Below are 13,922 nucleotides of genomic sequence, written 5' to 3'. Positions count from 1 at the left end.
ATTTCATACTGTAGATTAGAACAGGGCTTTAAAATCAGGGTACAAATAATTATTCTATAGCTATACACTTTACAGTGAGACATAATTTCATCAATACCATAAAGTATTGTAAACTGTTTAGATTGCATTACACTTTCCATTTGAATGTTACAACATAATGCAATATTTTAGGATAGGGTTTTGGAAATGTCTACTTGCCTAGCAAAACCTTGGCATCTTCCACATCAAAATCTCCATCTCCATCAGCATCATAGATCCCAAGTTTTCCTAGAGTAGAAAGATAGAAATGAATTCAGTAATCTGCTTCAAAAGTAATCTGTTGGATACAGAATGTTGCAAGAAATCATGACACTGTCAACATTTTATAAAAGGTGTCACTCCAAAACACAAATGCAAACCTACTAGTCATTTCAAGATGTTTTCCCCCTGAATGAACTGATCTTCTTAAAAGCCAGTACATCATTATGCAAACCTGAATCCTCAATACTTGCTGATATTTAAGGAGCTAACCATTTGTATCTGAAATGTCTATGAAAGACAACTGATACACTGGCTGAAATCCTGCTCCAGTCACATCAACAGGAGTTTTCCTACATACTTCAACAGGAATATGATTGCACCTAGCAACAACTATTGCTAATCACTACATGGTGATTGCTTAGTAACACAATCACATACCCTTATTTATTTATTTATTTATTTATTCCCCACCTTTCCACCAAAATAGCACTAAGGCAGCTAACAATCATAAAAACATGGTTTAAATGCCAAACCTTACAATACTACATAAGCAGAAATTCAAGCACAACTTTGATTTCAGAAGTAATGCAGATGCATGTGATGTGGAAACATTTATTCTCCTATGAAAAGTTGTGAAATGCTATATTTGGGACACTGGCAGAACCAGAGTCCCAATCACTCAAGAAGAGTTCAGGCAGAAAGTGAGCTCAGTCAGAGAAATGCATGCCAAGCTGGAAGGACCATTTTAGATTGAAAGGGCTGAAATTTAGGGAAAATAGTTCAAGGTGATTTTTCTGTCATGGCTTACTGAATGAGGCAGAAGCAGTCATGCTAAGAAGAAGCTGAAACAGAAAACTGCTAAGCTGTCACTGAAAATACAGTTTTACCCTTACCATTTCAAACAGAAAGAACTATTTTGTTTTGCCCCAAAAACAACTAAAGTCAAGATACTCAAGAGTCACACTGAGAATATAGGCAACAATTCACTTACTCTTCATAAGTCACACTGAAAGCTATATAAGAAAGAAAGGAGGCTTTGCTATAGTTTGGCATGCTGTCTGAATTGACAAGCCATAGTTATGGCCATTGTTTTGCCTCCAAAAGGTGAACACACCAAGTAAGAAGCACTAAGCCAACATAATATAAAAGCAGACATGCAGCTCTAAACTATGGCTTGCCTGACTGTTTCTAATTCTAAACTATAGAAACCACATGGTTTGTTATGATGTCCAAACTGCATCAGATAGTGACTGTATATATCATTTTTAAAATAATTTACAATGGAACCATTATTATAATTTTCCTTCGAGAAGAAAAATGTTAAAAATGATTTTAGCTTTAACATTTCAGTCATAAACATTATTTTCCATATAATCTAAAATATATATCTGTAATTCTCTGTAATTTTCATAGAGGATAAGGCTAGCAATGGGTACTAGTCATGATGGCTATACATTACCTCTAGTAGCAGAGGCACTATGCCTCTATATGCCAGTTGCTGCAGAATATGAGTGGGAGGGTGCTAATGTGCTCATGTTCTGCTTGTGGGCTTCCAATAAATATCAGGCTGGCCACTGTGGGAACAGAATACTGGACTAAATAAGGCTTTGGTCTAATCCAGCATGGTTGTTCTTATATTATGTTCTGCTTTGAAAAGTTACATAGGGCAGATATTCAAATTTTGCCAAAAGCCCATCCCTCTTCTTAAAACTATCTTTCTAGATTGGATATTGGAAGCTTCTAACGCTCTTCCCATATAGCCAGATCATCTGACTTCCACTTTAGCCATATTTATGGTTGCTGCAGGAAAGCCAGGCATCTGCAATTTCTTCCCATATACGCCCATCTCTCATACCTCTAAATCATACAGAAAACGTGGGCATAAATTCCAAAAAGTTAAGCCATTTCTATCTGCCTGGGGCTCTGACAGTCTCTAGAATCAAGTCAATCAATGCAAAATGCCCAAAAGGAGCTTCACATAGAGATAAGCAAAGAAAAGCCTGAATGCCAACAGTTACCTATAAAAGCTATCCACCCTCATGAGACTATGGAAAAAGCAGCCTAGCTCACATGCCTTTCCCAAAGGAAGGAACAACACATAGCTCAAGTGATCCATCTCCTCCCACTGAGCTTATTCCCAGTCTCAACTCCAAAAGAACAGTAGCAGCTTACATATTTTAAACTATGTAAAGGAAGCAGAAATTGAACAATAAAGCAGAAGGCACAATAATGAAGCCAGCTCTATTCTGTTTCTGAATAAAAAACTAATAGCAGATTTTTACTCCACCACTGTCGTCAGCTCGTAACAAAAATATCTTCTTAAAGTCAGGAAGGAATTAAAAATTATATTCTTTAAAATAATTTTTTTATATTTCAAGCCCATGAATTGTAAGCATAGTGTATTTCTCTATAATCCTACCTTGGAGTACCTCTGACAAGTTATAACGGAAGTCCTTTGCTTTGGCTGCATGCATGGTAAAAATATAGAAACCATTATTCACATCATCAGAACCAACAAGATGAGCCATATGATTCTCCCCCCCACCTTCAACCTGCAACCTAATCTTCTCCCCATTTTTCTCTGTATTATTGGTTATGAATACACATAATATACCTGTGGTTTCCCCTTAATCTTCAGATTTAGAATCTAATTAAGCATGCCTTAATGTATTGCTGTTATTAGAATTCTAATGTTTGGTAATAAATAATTAATAGCTACCTATTATTGTGATTAAAGTTTTGAAACAGAATTTTAAAACTGTAAAAGCATCATATTTGGGGACATGACCTTTTAAAATTATTTGATTTTAAGTACTGTGACCATGGGAACTCTTACCTAGTACTTCTTCGTAATCGACAAGTTCAAACCAAACCACTGCGACTGATGTCCACACTCCCAGCAGGGCAATTACCATAAACCATGTAAAAAAAGAACTTCCAGAAAGGCCTTCTTTCTTGCCATTCTTGTTTCCTCCATGTTTTGCCTCTGTAAAATAAAGAATTTAAATTATTACCGCAAGGTATGGCTGTAGTTAGGAACTTTGCAAATGGTTTATTTTATTACATAAGATTCAGAATGAGAAGCTGAATTCATGATGCAATTATTTGCCTCTAGCCTTGCTGCACAGGATCAATTTCAGTTGATGCAGCCTGATAATGTGAAAAAGGTGCTTGCTGTATTGGGACTGACTATGTGTGCCCTCAATCCCTGCTCCTCTTGGCTTGATAAATCTAGCTGATAGGGTATGTTTGGGTGGGTCCAGAGTGTGGTTAATAGATCTTTGTGTGAGGGAGTGCCTGCTGTCCTTAAGGAGGCAGTAGTGCAACTCCTCTTGAAAACAAAGCCACCCTGGACCCAGCAGTTTGTGACAGCTACTGATCAGTCGCAAGCATCTGTCTCAAGTGGGCTGTGATGGGTAGGGATGGGGGAGAATTTCTCCCCGAAACTTCGGGGGGCCGAGTGCCAACGCATTCGGTCCTCCGAAGGTTGTTCGGGGAGAAATTCTCCGCCCCCCCGCCCCTTCCCCCCCCCCCAGGATGGGACTTACCTTTCACGGATGTCCCTCCTGGCGGCGGGTCCTGGCGGCGGTTCGGCAGGTCTTTGTCAGGGGCGGGGGCGGCAGCCGGTCTTTCGACCGGCTGCCGCCACCGCCATTACAAGAAAAGTAAAAAAAAAAAAAAACGCCGCTGTGATAGGCTACGTAACGATTAACATAGCCTATCACGGCTAGATCTGCAAAGTCAGCCGTGATAGGCTACGTTAATCGTCACGTAGCCTATCACGGCTGACTTTGCAGATCTAGCCGTGATAGGCTACGTAAATCGTTACGTAGCCTATCACAGCGGATTTTTTGTTTTTGTTTTCTTTTTGAAGTTCACGGCCGGGGAGACGGGGCGCTTCTCCCCGGACTGAATTTCGGGGGGAGCAGCGAAGCGCCTCCCCCCCACCGCGAAGCAAGCTGCGAGACCAGGTAAGTGAATTTCGTACATCCCTAGTGATGGGGCAATTGCAGACATTCTTGAATAATACCGATTATCTAGATACATTCCCATCTGGCTTCAGGCCTGGTTTTGAGACCAAATTGGCTGTACTTCGTTGGTTCCATTCCTTACTGCAAGGCCAATTCCAGAAAGCGGCATTGGGGGAGTACGTTTTGGTCCCCTAGCAGTTGTGCTATTAAGTGCTGAAAGGCACTATTTTGTCCCTGATGCTGTTTAACGTCTATATAAAGGTTTGGGGAATAGTCACTAGGAGATTTAGAATATGGTGTCATCAGAATGCTGATGACACCCAACTCTTTCTCTATAACATCTGAGTTAGGCATGGCTATGCAGGATCTGGATCACGTCCTGGATGCAGTGGTGGGCTGGATGAGGGCCAATAAACTGAGCTTGAATCCCAGCAAGACAGAGGTTTGGTGACCAAGTCGTTTCAGATTGGGGATATAGGTTAATTGCCTGTTCTGGACAGACTTGCATTCCTCTGAATAAATAGGTGCATAGTCTGGGGGTGCTCCTCGATCTTTGTCACTGAAGGCCCAAGCAGCCTCAGAGGCTAGGAATACTTTTATCAGCTTCTACTGGTACAACAGCTATAGCCATTCCTGGACTGGGATATCTTGACTATAGCCCAGGCATTGATAAGATAACCTCAAGACTGGATTACTGCAATGCATTCTATGTGGAGCTTCCCTTATGGTTGGTTAGGAAGCTGCAGCTGGGACAGAATAAAGCTGCTAGGCTGTTCAACAGCATGTCACACCTTCATTGAAAGACATGAACTGGTTGCCAACATGCTTCTGGGCCAAGTTTAAGGTTTTCTGATTGGTGTATACAGCCCTAAACAACTTAGGACCAGTTTAGCTCAAGGACTGTCTGACTCCATATACCCCTGCCTGGTTACTGTGCTCCTCAGGAGCATTTCTGGTAGTTCCGCATGCTCCAGACATCCACCTCATGGCTACTAAGAACAGAGCTTTTAGTCTCGCAGCTCCGATTCTGTGGAAACCTATCCCTGTTAATTATCGGGCAGGCGCAAACAGGCTCAGCTTTTAGGCCCATGCTCAAGATGTATGTTTTCACTCAGGCTTTCTCTGAGATGTGATCCAGCTATGTACACTGATCTTATAGATTATGTGACTGTGTTTATCTTTTTTTCTGCTGTGTATTTTATTACTGTGTGTTTTATGTTGTATACTACTGTGTATTTTTTATGTTCAGTGGTATAAAAATGTGTTGAAATAAATAAATTTCTAAAGGTCGTTCACTGATGAAACAGGATGGATTGATTTAAAACAAGGCAATTTAAAAGGGCCAAGAAAAATCATTCATTTAAATCATTTATTTAACTCAAGTTTCCCATTGTGTCCCATTAGATCCTATCTTCCATCCTGGAATGTGGCTTTCCTGCCTCTCCATTCCCCCTGAAGTCTATCCTCCAACATCAGCTCCTTAGGATTGGGGGACTCTCCAGAACAGGATGGCATCGGGGGGGGGGGGGGCACAACAGGAATCAGGAATGTTATTAGTACAAGATGTGCCCTACTGCCTTCCATTCATGCAACAGGGCCATAGGATTTCCTGAACAAGAGAAACTGGTTTTTAAAATGATTAAAACATATTTGTAACTAAATAAAACCTTTATATCACCTAGAAGTATAATCCAAAACCTGATTATGCTGCTTACATCACTTTTGACAAGATTACATATGCTTAAAGATTGGGGAGGAAAGGTAAATTGTCAAATTAATGTATTTGTCTTTAACTCTCTTTGACACATGCAAGGACACTAAGCAAAATCACTTACTTGAAGACAATAGCTCTAAAATTAGGTATGCTGGAATGCAGGCAAAATCCCCAGAACATTCCAGAAGCAAAGGCTGATAATTACACAGCAGAACACTGTTTTTCATGGAAGCTCAATGTCCATGCCATTTGGTTTACATATATGGCTGATTGTTTTATATATACAATCGCCCTCAGAAGTCAAATATTTTCACCATTTTTTTATAGAAAAGCAGGCCTCAATTCAATGTGTTTGATATAATGTGATGGATTCAGTCTTAAGAGATTACAGGTAGACTTTAAACATAGTTGTTTGCATTAAACTCAGATTTCATTTTAAACCAGATTTTTTTTAAAGCACACCATTTGTAACTTTAAAAAAATCAGTTAAAACTTTAAAAAAATCAGTTACAAATGTAATATGAATTAAAAATCCTGTTCATCAATATTATGTGTTTATTACAATCAGTGATAGATCAATCATTTAAATTTGAATGCTGCCAAAATCCAGGGCCAGAATAAGGCAGCTCTGCCTTGGGCAGCTGATTTTTGGGTGTCATGAAAGAGTAGAAAGTTGTTAGCTATTTATTATTGTATTTTTACCCCCTAGGTAGATGCACCTCTGGGATTTTCTGCCTCCGGTGTCAAAATAATTTGGCTAGCCTTGGTACTACATGTTCTGATTTGGGCAGGGCCACAATTTACTGTTCTACTATAGGCAGAAAAATGTCTTGAGGCAGTCCTGCCAAAGTGAGCATGAAATAGCTCTTGTTTGTTACGATTCACTATTACTGGAAATAGATATTATGATAGTACATTTATTAGGCAACTCAAACATCACAAAATAGTGTGTGCAAGGTTTCAGGTTCTCCAAAACTCTTCATCAGGCAGATGGTAAACAAAGCAAAAAAAAAAAAAAAGAGCAGCTATTATTGAAGCCATGTAGTATACATTTAGTTACAGTCCTAATATTAAAGGTGAGAGGAGGCCGCAGACATTCAAATTAAGTTCTACCAGGTGCTTTGACGGTTTCAGGTTGTACCTAGGACTACCCCAAGGACTCCTGGGATGAAGAAACAATGGTTGATGCACCACTTTTAAAAGTATAAAATCCAGCTATTACTTGGAACTGTCTCCATCCTTAGGCAAAACATGCAGTTTCCTTGACAGGTGGAAAACAGAAGGCAGGAGAAACTAGACAGTGTTTATATTAACAAAGCTGGACAGGGAGGTTTATTATATTAACAAAACCATGGGGAGGGTATCTCAGTAATAGAGCACATGTTTTGCACGCAGAAGGTCCCTGATTCAATCCCTGGCATCTCCAGGTAGGGCTAGGAAAGAATCCTGCCTGAAACTCTAGAAAGGGCTGCTGCCAGTCAGTGTTAACAACACTGGGCTAGATGGACCAACTCAGTATAGAGCAGATACCCATGCTCTATGATAACTTTTGATCATATGCTAGTTAAAATGTCAACAGAAACCAGGTATTATATATATATAAAAAAAAACCTCTTCCTCCTGAAGCTGGACTTTATTCTCTTCATCCCCTCCGACTTCTAGGTAAAGCTACCTAATTTGGCTTCAGTTGACTATTTAAATGGAATCAGAATTTCTAATTGCCACTGTATCAACAGTTATGCATTTGAATACTGAGGCATCAACCATCCACTAACCCAGTTTCCTTATAGTTTGGCTACTTGTGTAGAATTTATTAAATAATCATGTACTATTTATTGCTTCATCCATCCCAATACTCCCCGATAATGTGGAACTCTGAATTAATTACTGAAAAGAGTCAGTTATGAACCCTGCTTGAGGGATTAAGACCGCAATCCTATGCACACTTACATGGAAGTAATCCCCATTAACTCATTGGGGCTTACTTAAGTAAACATGTATAGACCTGCATTCAAAATACAGCATGCTGCTTTGGTCCAGAAGAGAAATCACTACAAACGTAGCACTCACAGTCTTTTAAAAGATTCTAAGAGATACCTAGGGTACATGCATGGAAATGAGTTATGCTTTCTAAATACTGTAGCTAGATTGCTTTGGGTCAGAGAACAGTTTTGCTTAGTGATCTGTGTGCAGTAATACCTCAAACCAATAAATTGTTTTTTAAGCCTTGCTAGTTAACGTAGCTCTTAATGCAACCATGCAGAGAAATAAGATCAATGAAGATTTCCCCATTAGTTTTAATATCCAAGTACATTTTCCTGTTTGGTATGAGAGAGATGGTCTATTTGAATTTTCTTATTTATGAGAAAAAATAACCAGACCAAAATTTACAACATACCAGACAAACAAAATCAAAAGGTGCCATTTCAAGAGCAACCAAAAGCTGGGGCAATTTGAACGCTTAATGATCAACAAATTAACTGTATTAACTGACAATACAGAATAGAACAAATTTGTCAGGCTCCGCTCATTGTCAAAATCACACAAGTCTCAGTTTCACAGTTCCAAGTACTTTTCTTTGCCTCACTAACCATTAAGGCCATAATTGCACAGTGTTACATTGCTGATTTTTAATACTAATGTTACACCCTTAATATTACATTTAATTGAATTTGTAAATACTTTTTATGAATGAAAACACAAGTGATTATTACAGTCAAGTATTTCTAGAAGATAAAAACTAGAAGAAAGTATTGTCCTCAATGAGGAAATTATTTTCTCTTTTTTATTCCTGGCTATAGTATAAAGGCTACTCCCCCTCTCCCACCTTCTACCTTTATATTTCCATTCCCCATCTCCCAATGATATGCTGTTCCTTGGAAAATCCATTCAAGGCATTTCTCCCCTTCCAATTCACAGTGAGCGTGTTTTGGATTTCACTTCCCATCAGCCCCAGCCAGCATAGTCAATGTCTAGGAATGTTGGGAGTTTTGGAGTTAGTCCAAAACATCTGGAAGGCACCAGGTTGGGGAAGGCTAAACTATGCTGACAGTCTTCCCCCAACTCCTAGTTCTTTGTTGGTTCCTTGATTTAAGTTTATTGGAGAGGCATATAATCCAATTAATATTTTAATATAAAAGACCAGTTGAAATTTGAAATTAGTACTGCGTACTAAAAGAGAATATACCAACACACTATTTCTGAACACTCTACCATGTACTATTTAGTCAACCTAAAAGGCAGTAGGAATCTAAAACTCTTATTAATCAACACATTTCACCTGGCCTTCACTGTTCATTGAATGCAGCACAGAATACTTGATAATGTAGTTGTTCGTATTAGAGAAGTGTAATATATACTAAATACTGGCATATCTTGACATCATGGAGATACAATATTGCACAGTATAAAGTTCAGCAATGAAGCCACTAGTGATATAGAGATCTAGACAACAATATAGTGTTTAGCAAGTGATATTACGGAGTCCGTATAAGGGGAAATGATTTCAGAGTTAGTAACAGTTTTCTCCGAGATTCAGCTATACCTGAAACTCAGTTTCATTAAAAATGCCACAATATAATTTTATAACATGTCTATTTTTAGAATTGTGAAGCCATTACAGCTACGCACACGCAAACCACTGAAGAGCAATCCAAACGTTTACTGGAAACATAATTTCTGTTGAGGAACTTTTACTCTCCTTTGCTATGCCAATCAGAACCTTAACTTTTTCCATTTAAGTGCATAACATAACATTTAACAACTAGTCAGTTTTGAGCTAAACACATACATTAAGAACTATTTACTGATATAAACTAATTCTAGAGAAACTGAAGCTCTCCATGCAAATACCGCGAGCAATGCAAAAGTAGGTCGATTTCCAAATGTGGTAAGCCTTTCCTTTCACCTACCATATGTCTACAGAGATATCACAATCATCTAAAATACAATTATGTATTTTCAAAATCCATAAAATGCCAAGAACTAGATTTTAGAAAAAGTCTGCAATTTTAATATATCTGATTTCCTATAAAAGGGAAATATCTATCCAAAAAGAAAAAAATGCCATTGATTTTCAAAATCTTAGGATCAAATATAATACTGTTATCTATTTTATAGGATCATGTAATGCCAGACACAGAAAATAAATATTAAGGGTTTTAAAAATTAAACTTTAATCTTCAGATTCAAGTTATATCACAACACGTTTGCAGTTTTGTTGCCCAATCTAAGAGTCATAAACACATTTTTTTTCCAAACTGCTAGAACTGTACCTGAACCTTCAGCCATTGCATCAGTGTCTTTTATCCATGAATAAAGTAAACCTGAATATAAAGTGAGTGTCCAGGACAGAATCAGTAAAAATCCACCCTCATGTATGCCTTGCAACAGCAGCAAAGAAAGTTTCTGACGGCCGACTCAGCTAAAACCTGAAATCGGACCCGGCTGCAAACTGCTCAAAAGCTATTTTTAGTGCAATCATCTGCAAGCCAAATGCTTTTAAGTACCCATTTGGAAACCCAGTGCTGACGACAATCAAATTTGCCCCCTCCTACCAACAAAGCATCCTGGGTAATGGGTCCTTTCCATCTCATTTAATTTCTAAACACCAACATACCACAGAAGCAAAACCAGAACAGATTTTTAAAAATGATTTGCAGGAAAGCATGCCTCAGTGACTAAATTCTAAGAACATTAAACCTTCTGAACAAACTCAAACAAAAGTCAGGACACAAAGCTTGTCTGTGTAATCTGGGCATCGGCCAAATACATTTACTTGATGCTGACATTCAGTCATTGCATAGCTTTTTAGAGAGTTCTGCATATATAATCTATAAACTTGTCTGCATTTGATACAATATAATTTACAATTACAGTATGGCACTGACACAGTCGTTCTGAAGCCACTAAGGATTTGCTTTAATAGTAACACCGCAAGCCAGAGCTGGTAATTAGTTAACATGCAGCCACTGTAATAAAAGTCCAAAGATACAATTTCAGTTTGCTCCATGATAGATCTAGTGACTTCATCATCTCTCCTTAGAAAAAGAAATAACACATGCAGCCAAGACACCTTTTAAATCACTATGTATAAAACATGTTTCATACATCACTGGAGCATTAGATCGGGTGGCTCCGAAACGCCCTCTCCCCCTGAACAGGGCTCGGACTGCACCATGGTTCAATCCGCGGTTACAAGCTCTGAAACAGGAGGTGAGACAACTAGAGCGCCGGTAGTGGAAGTCTCGCTCCAAAGACGATCAGACACGGGCTAGAGCTGTATCTTCAGCCTATCAAGTGGCAGTGAAGGCAGCAAAAAAGGAATATTATGCTGCCTCTATCATGTCTGCAGAGTGCTGTCCCAGGAGGCTGTTCCAAGTGGTCCAGAGCCTGGTCGGTCCAGTTGCTCTGGAACCGCTGGAGTATTCTAAGGCCTCCTGGCAAGGCACTTTGCAGATAAATCTGATCAGATTAGGAGTGTTATTCCGTGTGCTGTGGATACAGTTAGCGAGCAAGAGGCAGTCTGTGGCAAACCAGTTTTGTGGGATCGGTTCCAGCTTCTTCCTTCTGATGAAGTGATCCTTGCCCATCTTGGCTCATTATGAGCTGCAGAGGGAGATTGGGTGAGGGGATATGGGTGGTGGTGAACACCTCCCTTGAGGAGGGAGTGATGCCATCAGCTCTCACAGAGGCAGTCATAAGACCGCTTTTTAAAAAGCCCTCCTTGGATCCCCAAGTTTTGAACAACTTTTACCCAGTTTCGAATCTGTCATTTTTGGGCAAGGTGATTGAGCGGGTGGTGGCGATGCAATTGAAGGCGCACTTGGAAGAAGCCGATTATCTAGATCCATTTCAATCAGGCTTCAGGCCTGGGCATGGGACAGAAACGGCCTTGGTCGACTTGGTGGATGATATGAGGAGGGCTTTGGATAGGGGCGAATGCTCCTTCCTTGTTCTCCTTGACCTCTCAGCAGCTTTTGATACCGTTGACCACGGTATCCTCCTGGACAGCCTGGAGGGGTTGGGTACTGGAGACATCGTGTTATGGTGGTTCCAGTTGTTCCTCTCCGGTAGGTTCCAGAGGGTAGCACTGGGAGAGGAGGTGTCAGACCCGTGGCTGCTCACTTGTGGGGTGCCACAGGGTTCCATCCTCTCCCTGATGCTATTTAACACCTATGTGAAGCCGCTGGGGGCGATCATCAGGAGATTTTGGGTATGGTGTCATCAATATGCGGATGACATGCAGCTCTACCTCTCGTTCAAATCTTCACCAAGGTTGGCTGTAGAATCCCTGTCCAAATGTCTGGAGACAGTGAGTGGCTGGATGGGGAGGAATAAGCTGAACCCTGACAAGACTGAGGTACTTTTGGTGGGAAACAAGAGAAGAGACCTGGTGTTAAATGGGGTACAGCTATCCTTGAAAGACCAGGTCCACAGCCTGGGGGTCATTTTGGACTCCCAGCTGCCCATGGAAGCTCAGGTGTCAGCTGTGAGATGGACAGCGCTGTACCAACTCCATCTGATACGGCAGCTGCGCCCCTACCTTCTCGACCATCTGCTCCCATCGGTAGTACTACTACATGCCTTGGTCTCCTCTCGTCTAGATTACTGTAATGCGCTCTAAGTGAGGTTACCCTTGAAGACGGTTCGGAAACTGCAGTTGGTACAGAACACAGCGGCTCGCCTGATTAAAGGCAGCCGCCAGCATGATCACATCACTCCAGTGCTGAAGGAGTTGCACTGGTTACCAGTTGTTTTCCGGGCCAAATTAAAGGTGTTGGTTTTGACCTTTAAAACCCTATATGGTTCTGGCCTAGCCTATCTCAAGGAGCGCCTCCAGCAGCATCAGACAGGCTGCTTAACAAGATCAGCCTCGGATGGCCTTCTCTCTGTTCCATCAGCCAGGACAGCTAGGCTGGTGAAGACGACGGAGAGGGTCTTCTCTGTGGTGGCCCCCACTCTGTGGAACTCCCTCCCTAGGGAACTCCGCCATGCCCCCTCTTAAATGAGCTTCTGTCATGCATTAAAAACGCTGTTGTTCAGGCAGGCTTTGGGGGTGGCTTAGGCTATTTTTAGAAATATGATGTTTTAATGTAAAATTTTATTGTTTTAAAACTGGATTGATGTACATCACCCAGAGTGGCCAGGTGACCAGCCAGATGGGTGATTAAGAAATTTAATAAATAAATGTTTTGAGTGCTAATGTAGTGTAGTATGGACCAACGATGATATTTATAAACACTACATCCTTAGGCTCTCTTCAAATGGGAAATTCTGCGAAACATATTTTCTATTTTTGTTTTCTTTATTTGCCTTTTTTCCAAGGGACATTAGAATTACTTACCTCCTACTTCATCCTGGATTATTGACTTCCAGCCCAAGTAGGAAAGAATTTCAGCACTTCTGGAAGATCTCTAGGCTTGGATTTGGATGGAATTTAGGAGAAAAGTGTCCCACTATTAAGGAGAAGCCAGTGAATAACTATCTACATGCTAATGGTAAAAAAGGGCAAAACAATACCTATTTAAACTTTCACTCACCAATATACTGCAGTCCGGTACACACCTCAGTAGCTCAAAAGTGACAGCGCTATGCGACCCACCCAACTGTCTGCAGGGTAGGGTGCAACAGCTCTCAAGCAAAAATTGCCTAATGCCTCAACAATTCTCTCCTCATAAAGCAAATGGTGTAAATCCAAATATATTACTAGATGAAAAGACTACGACCCTGTTCAGATACACATTGGGGCAGGGTGGTTAGCACTAACCACTGCAGGAGCCCCTGCAACACATGCAGCTAACCATGGCCCACAGAGTGGTTAGCCTAATCACTCTCTAACCACCCTCCCACCTGCAGTCCTCCCACCACTCCCTCACACATCCCAGCAGCCTCAGCGGCTCACACAGCCATTACAGGAGCAGGGCTGCTGATGGCTGTTGGCAGCCATTTTCTTCCTTCTTTCTGATTCCATTACAAAAGTAAGTAAAAAATAAATA

The 13,922-nt window shown here is 40.5% G+C and overlaps 1 protein-coding gene across 10 annotated transcripts in view; it reads right to left on the bottom strand.

The window, feature by feature from the left end:
* ASPH (aspartate beta-hydroxylase) overlaps window positions 1-13,922 on the bottom strand; it is a 198,530-nt gene that overhangs the window by 167,901 nt on the left and 16,707 nt on the right. For 6 of the 10 annotated variants that reach the window (XM_084849445.1, XM_084849446.1, XM_084849447.1 and 3 more), the window contains 3 exons: window positions 3,077-3,226; window positions 2,660-2,704; window positions 199-267 (listed from right to left, as the gene is read on the bottom strand). In XM_084849445.1, coding sequence (XP_084705571.1) covers window positions 199-267; window positions 2,660-2,704; window positions 3,077-3,226 — 264 coding nt within the window. The remainder of the gene's footprint in view (window positions 1-198; window positions 268-2,659; window positions 2,705-3,076; window positions 3,227-13,922) is intronic. The other 4 variants (XM_084849448.1, XM_084849449.1, XM_084849444.1 and 1 more) reach the window with 1 other exon arrangement.

This window comes from Heloderma suspectum, chromosome 4, assembly GCF_057233095.1.
Source record: "Heloderma suspectum isolate Gila_16-S chromosome 4, 16-S_ref, whole genome shotgun sequence".
NCBI classification, from domain to species: domain Eukaryota; kingdom Metazoa; phylum Chordata; class Lepidosauria; order Squamata; family Helodermatidae; genus Heloderma; species Heloderma suspectum.
The sequence above is the reverse complement of the archived record's forward strand: the minus strand, read 5'-3'. Positions and strand labels throughout refer to the sequence as shown.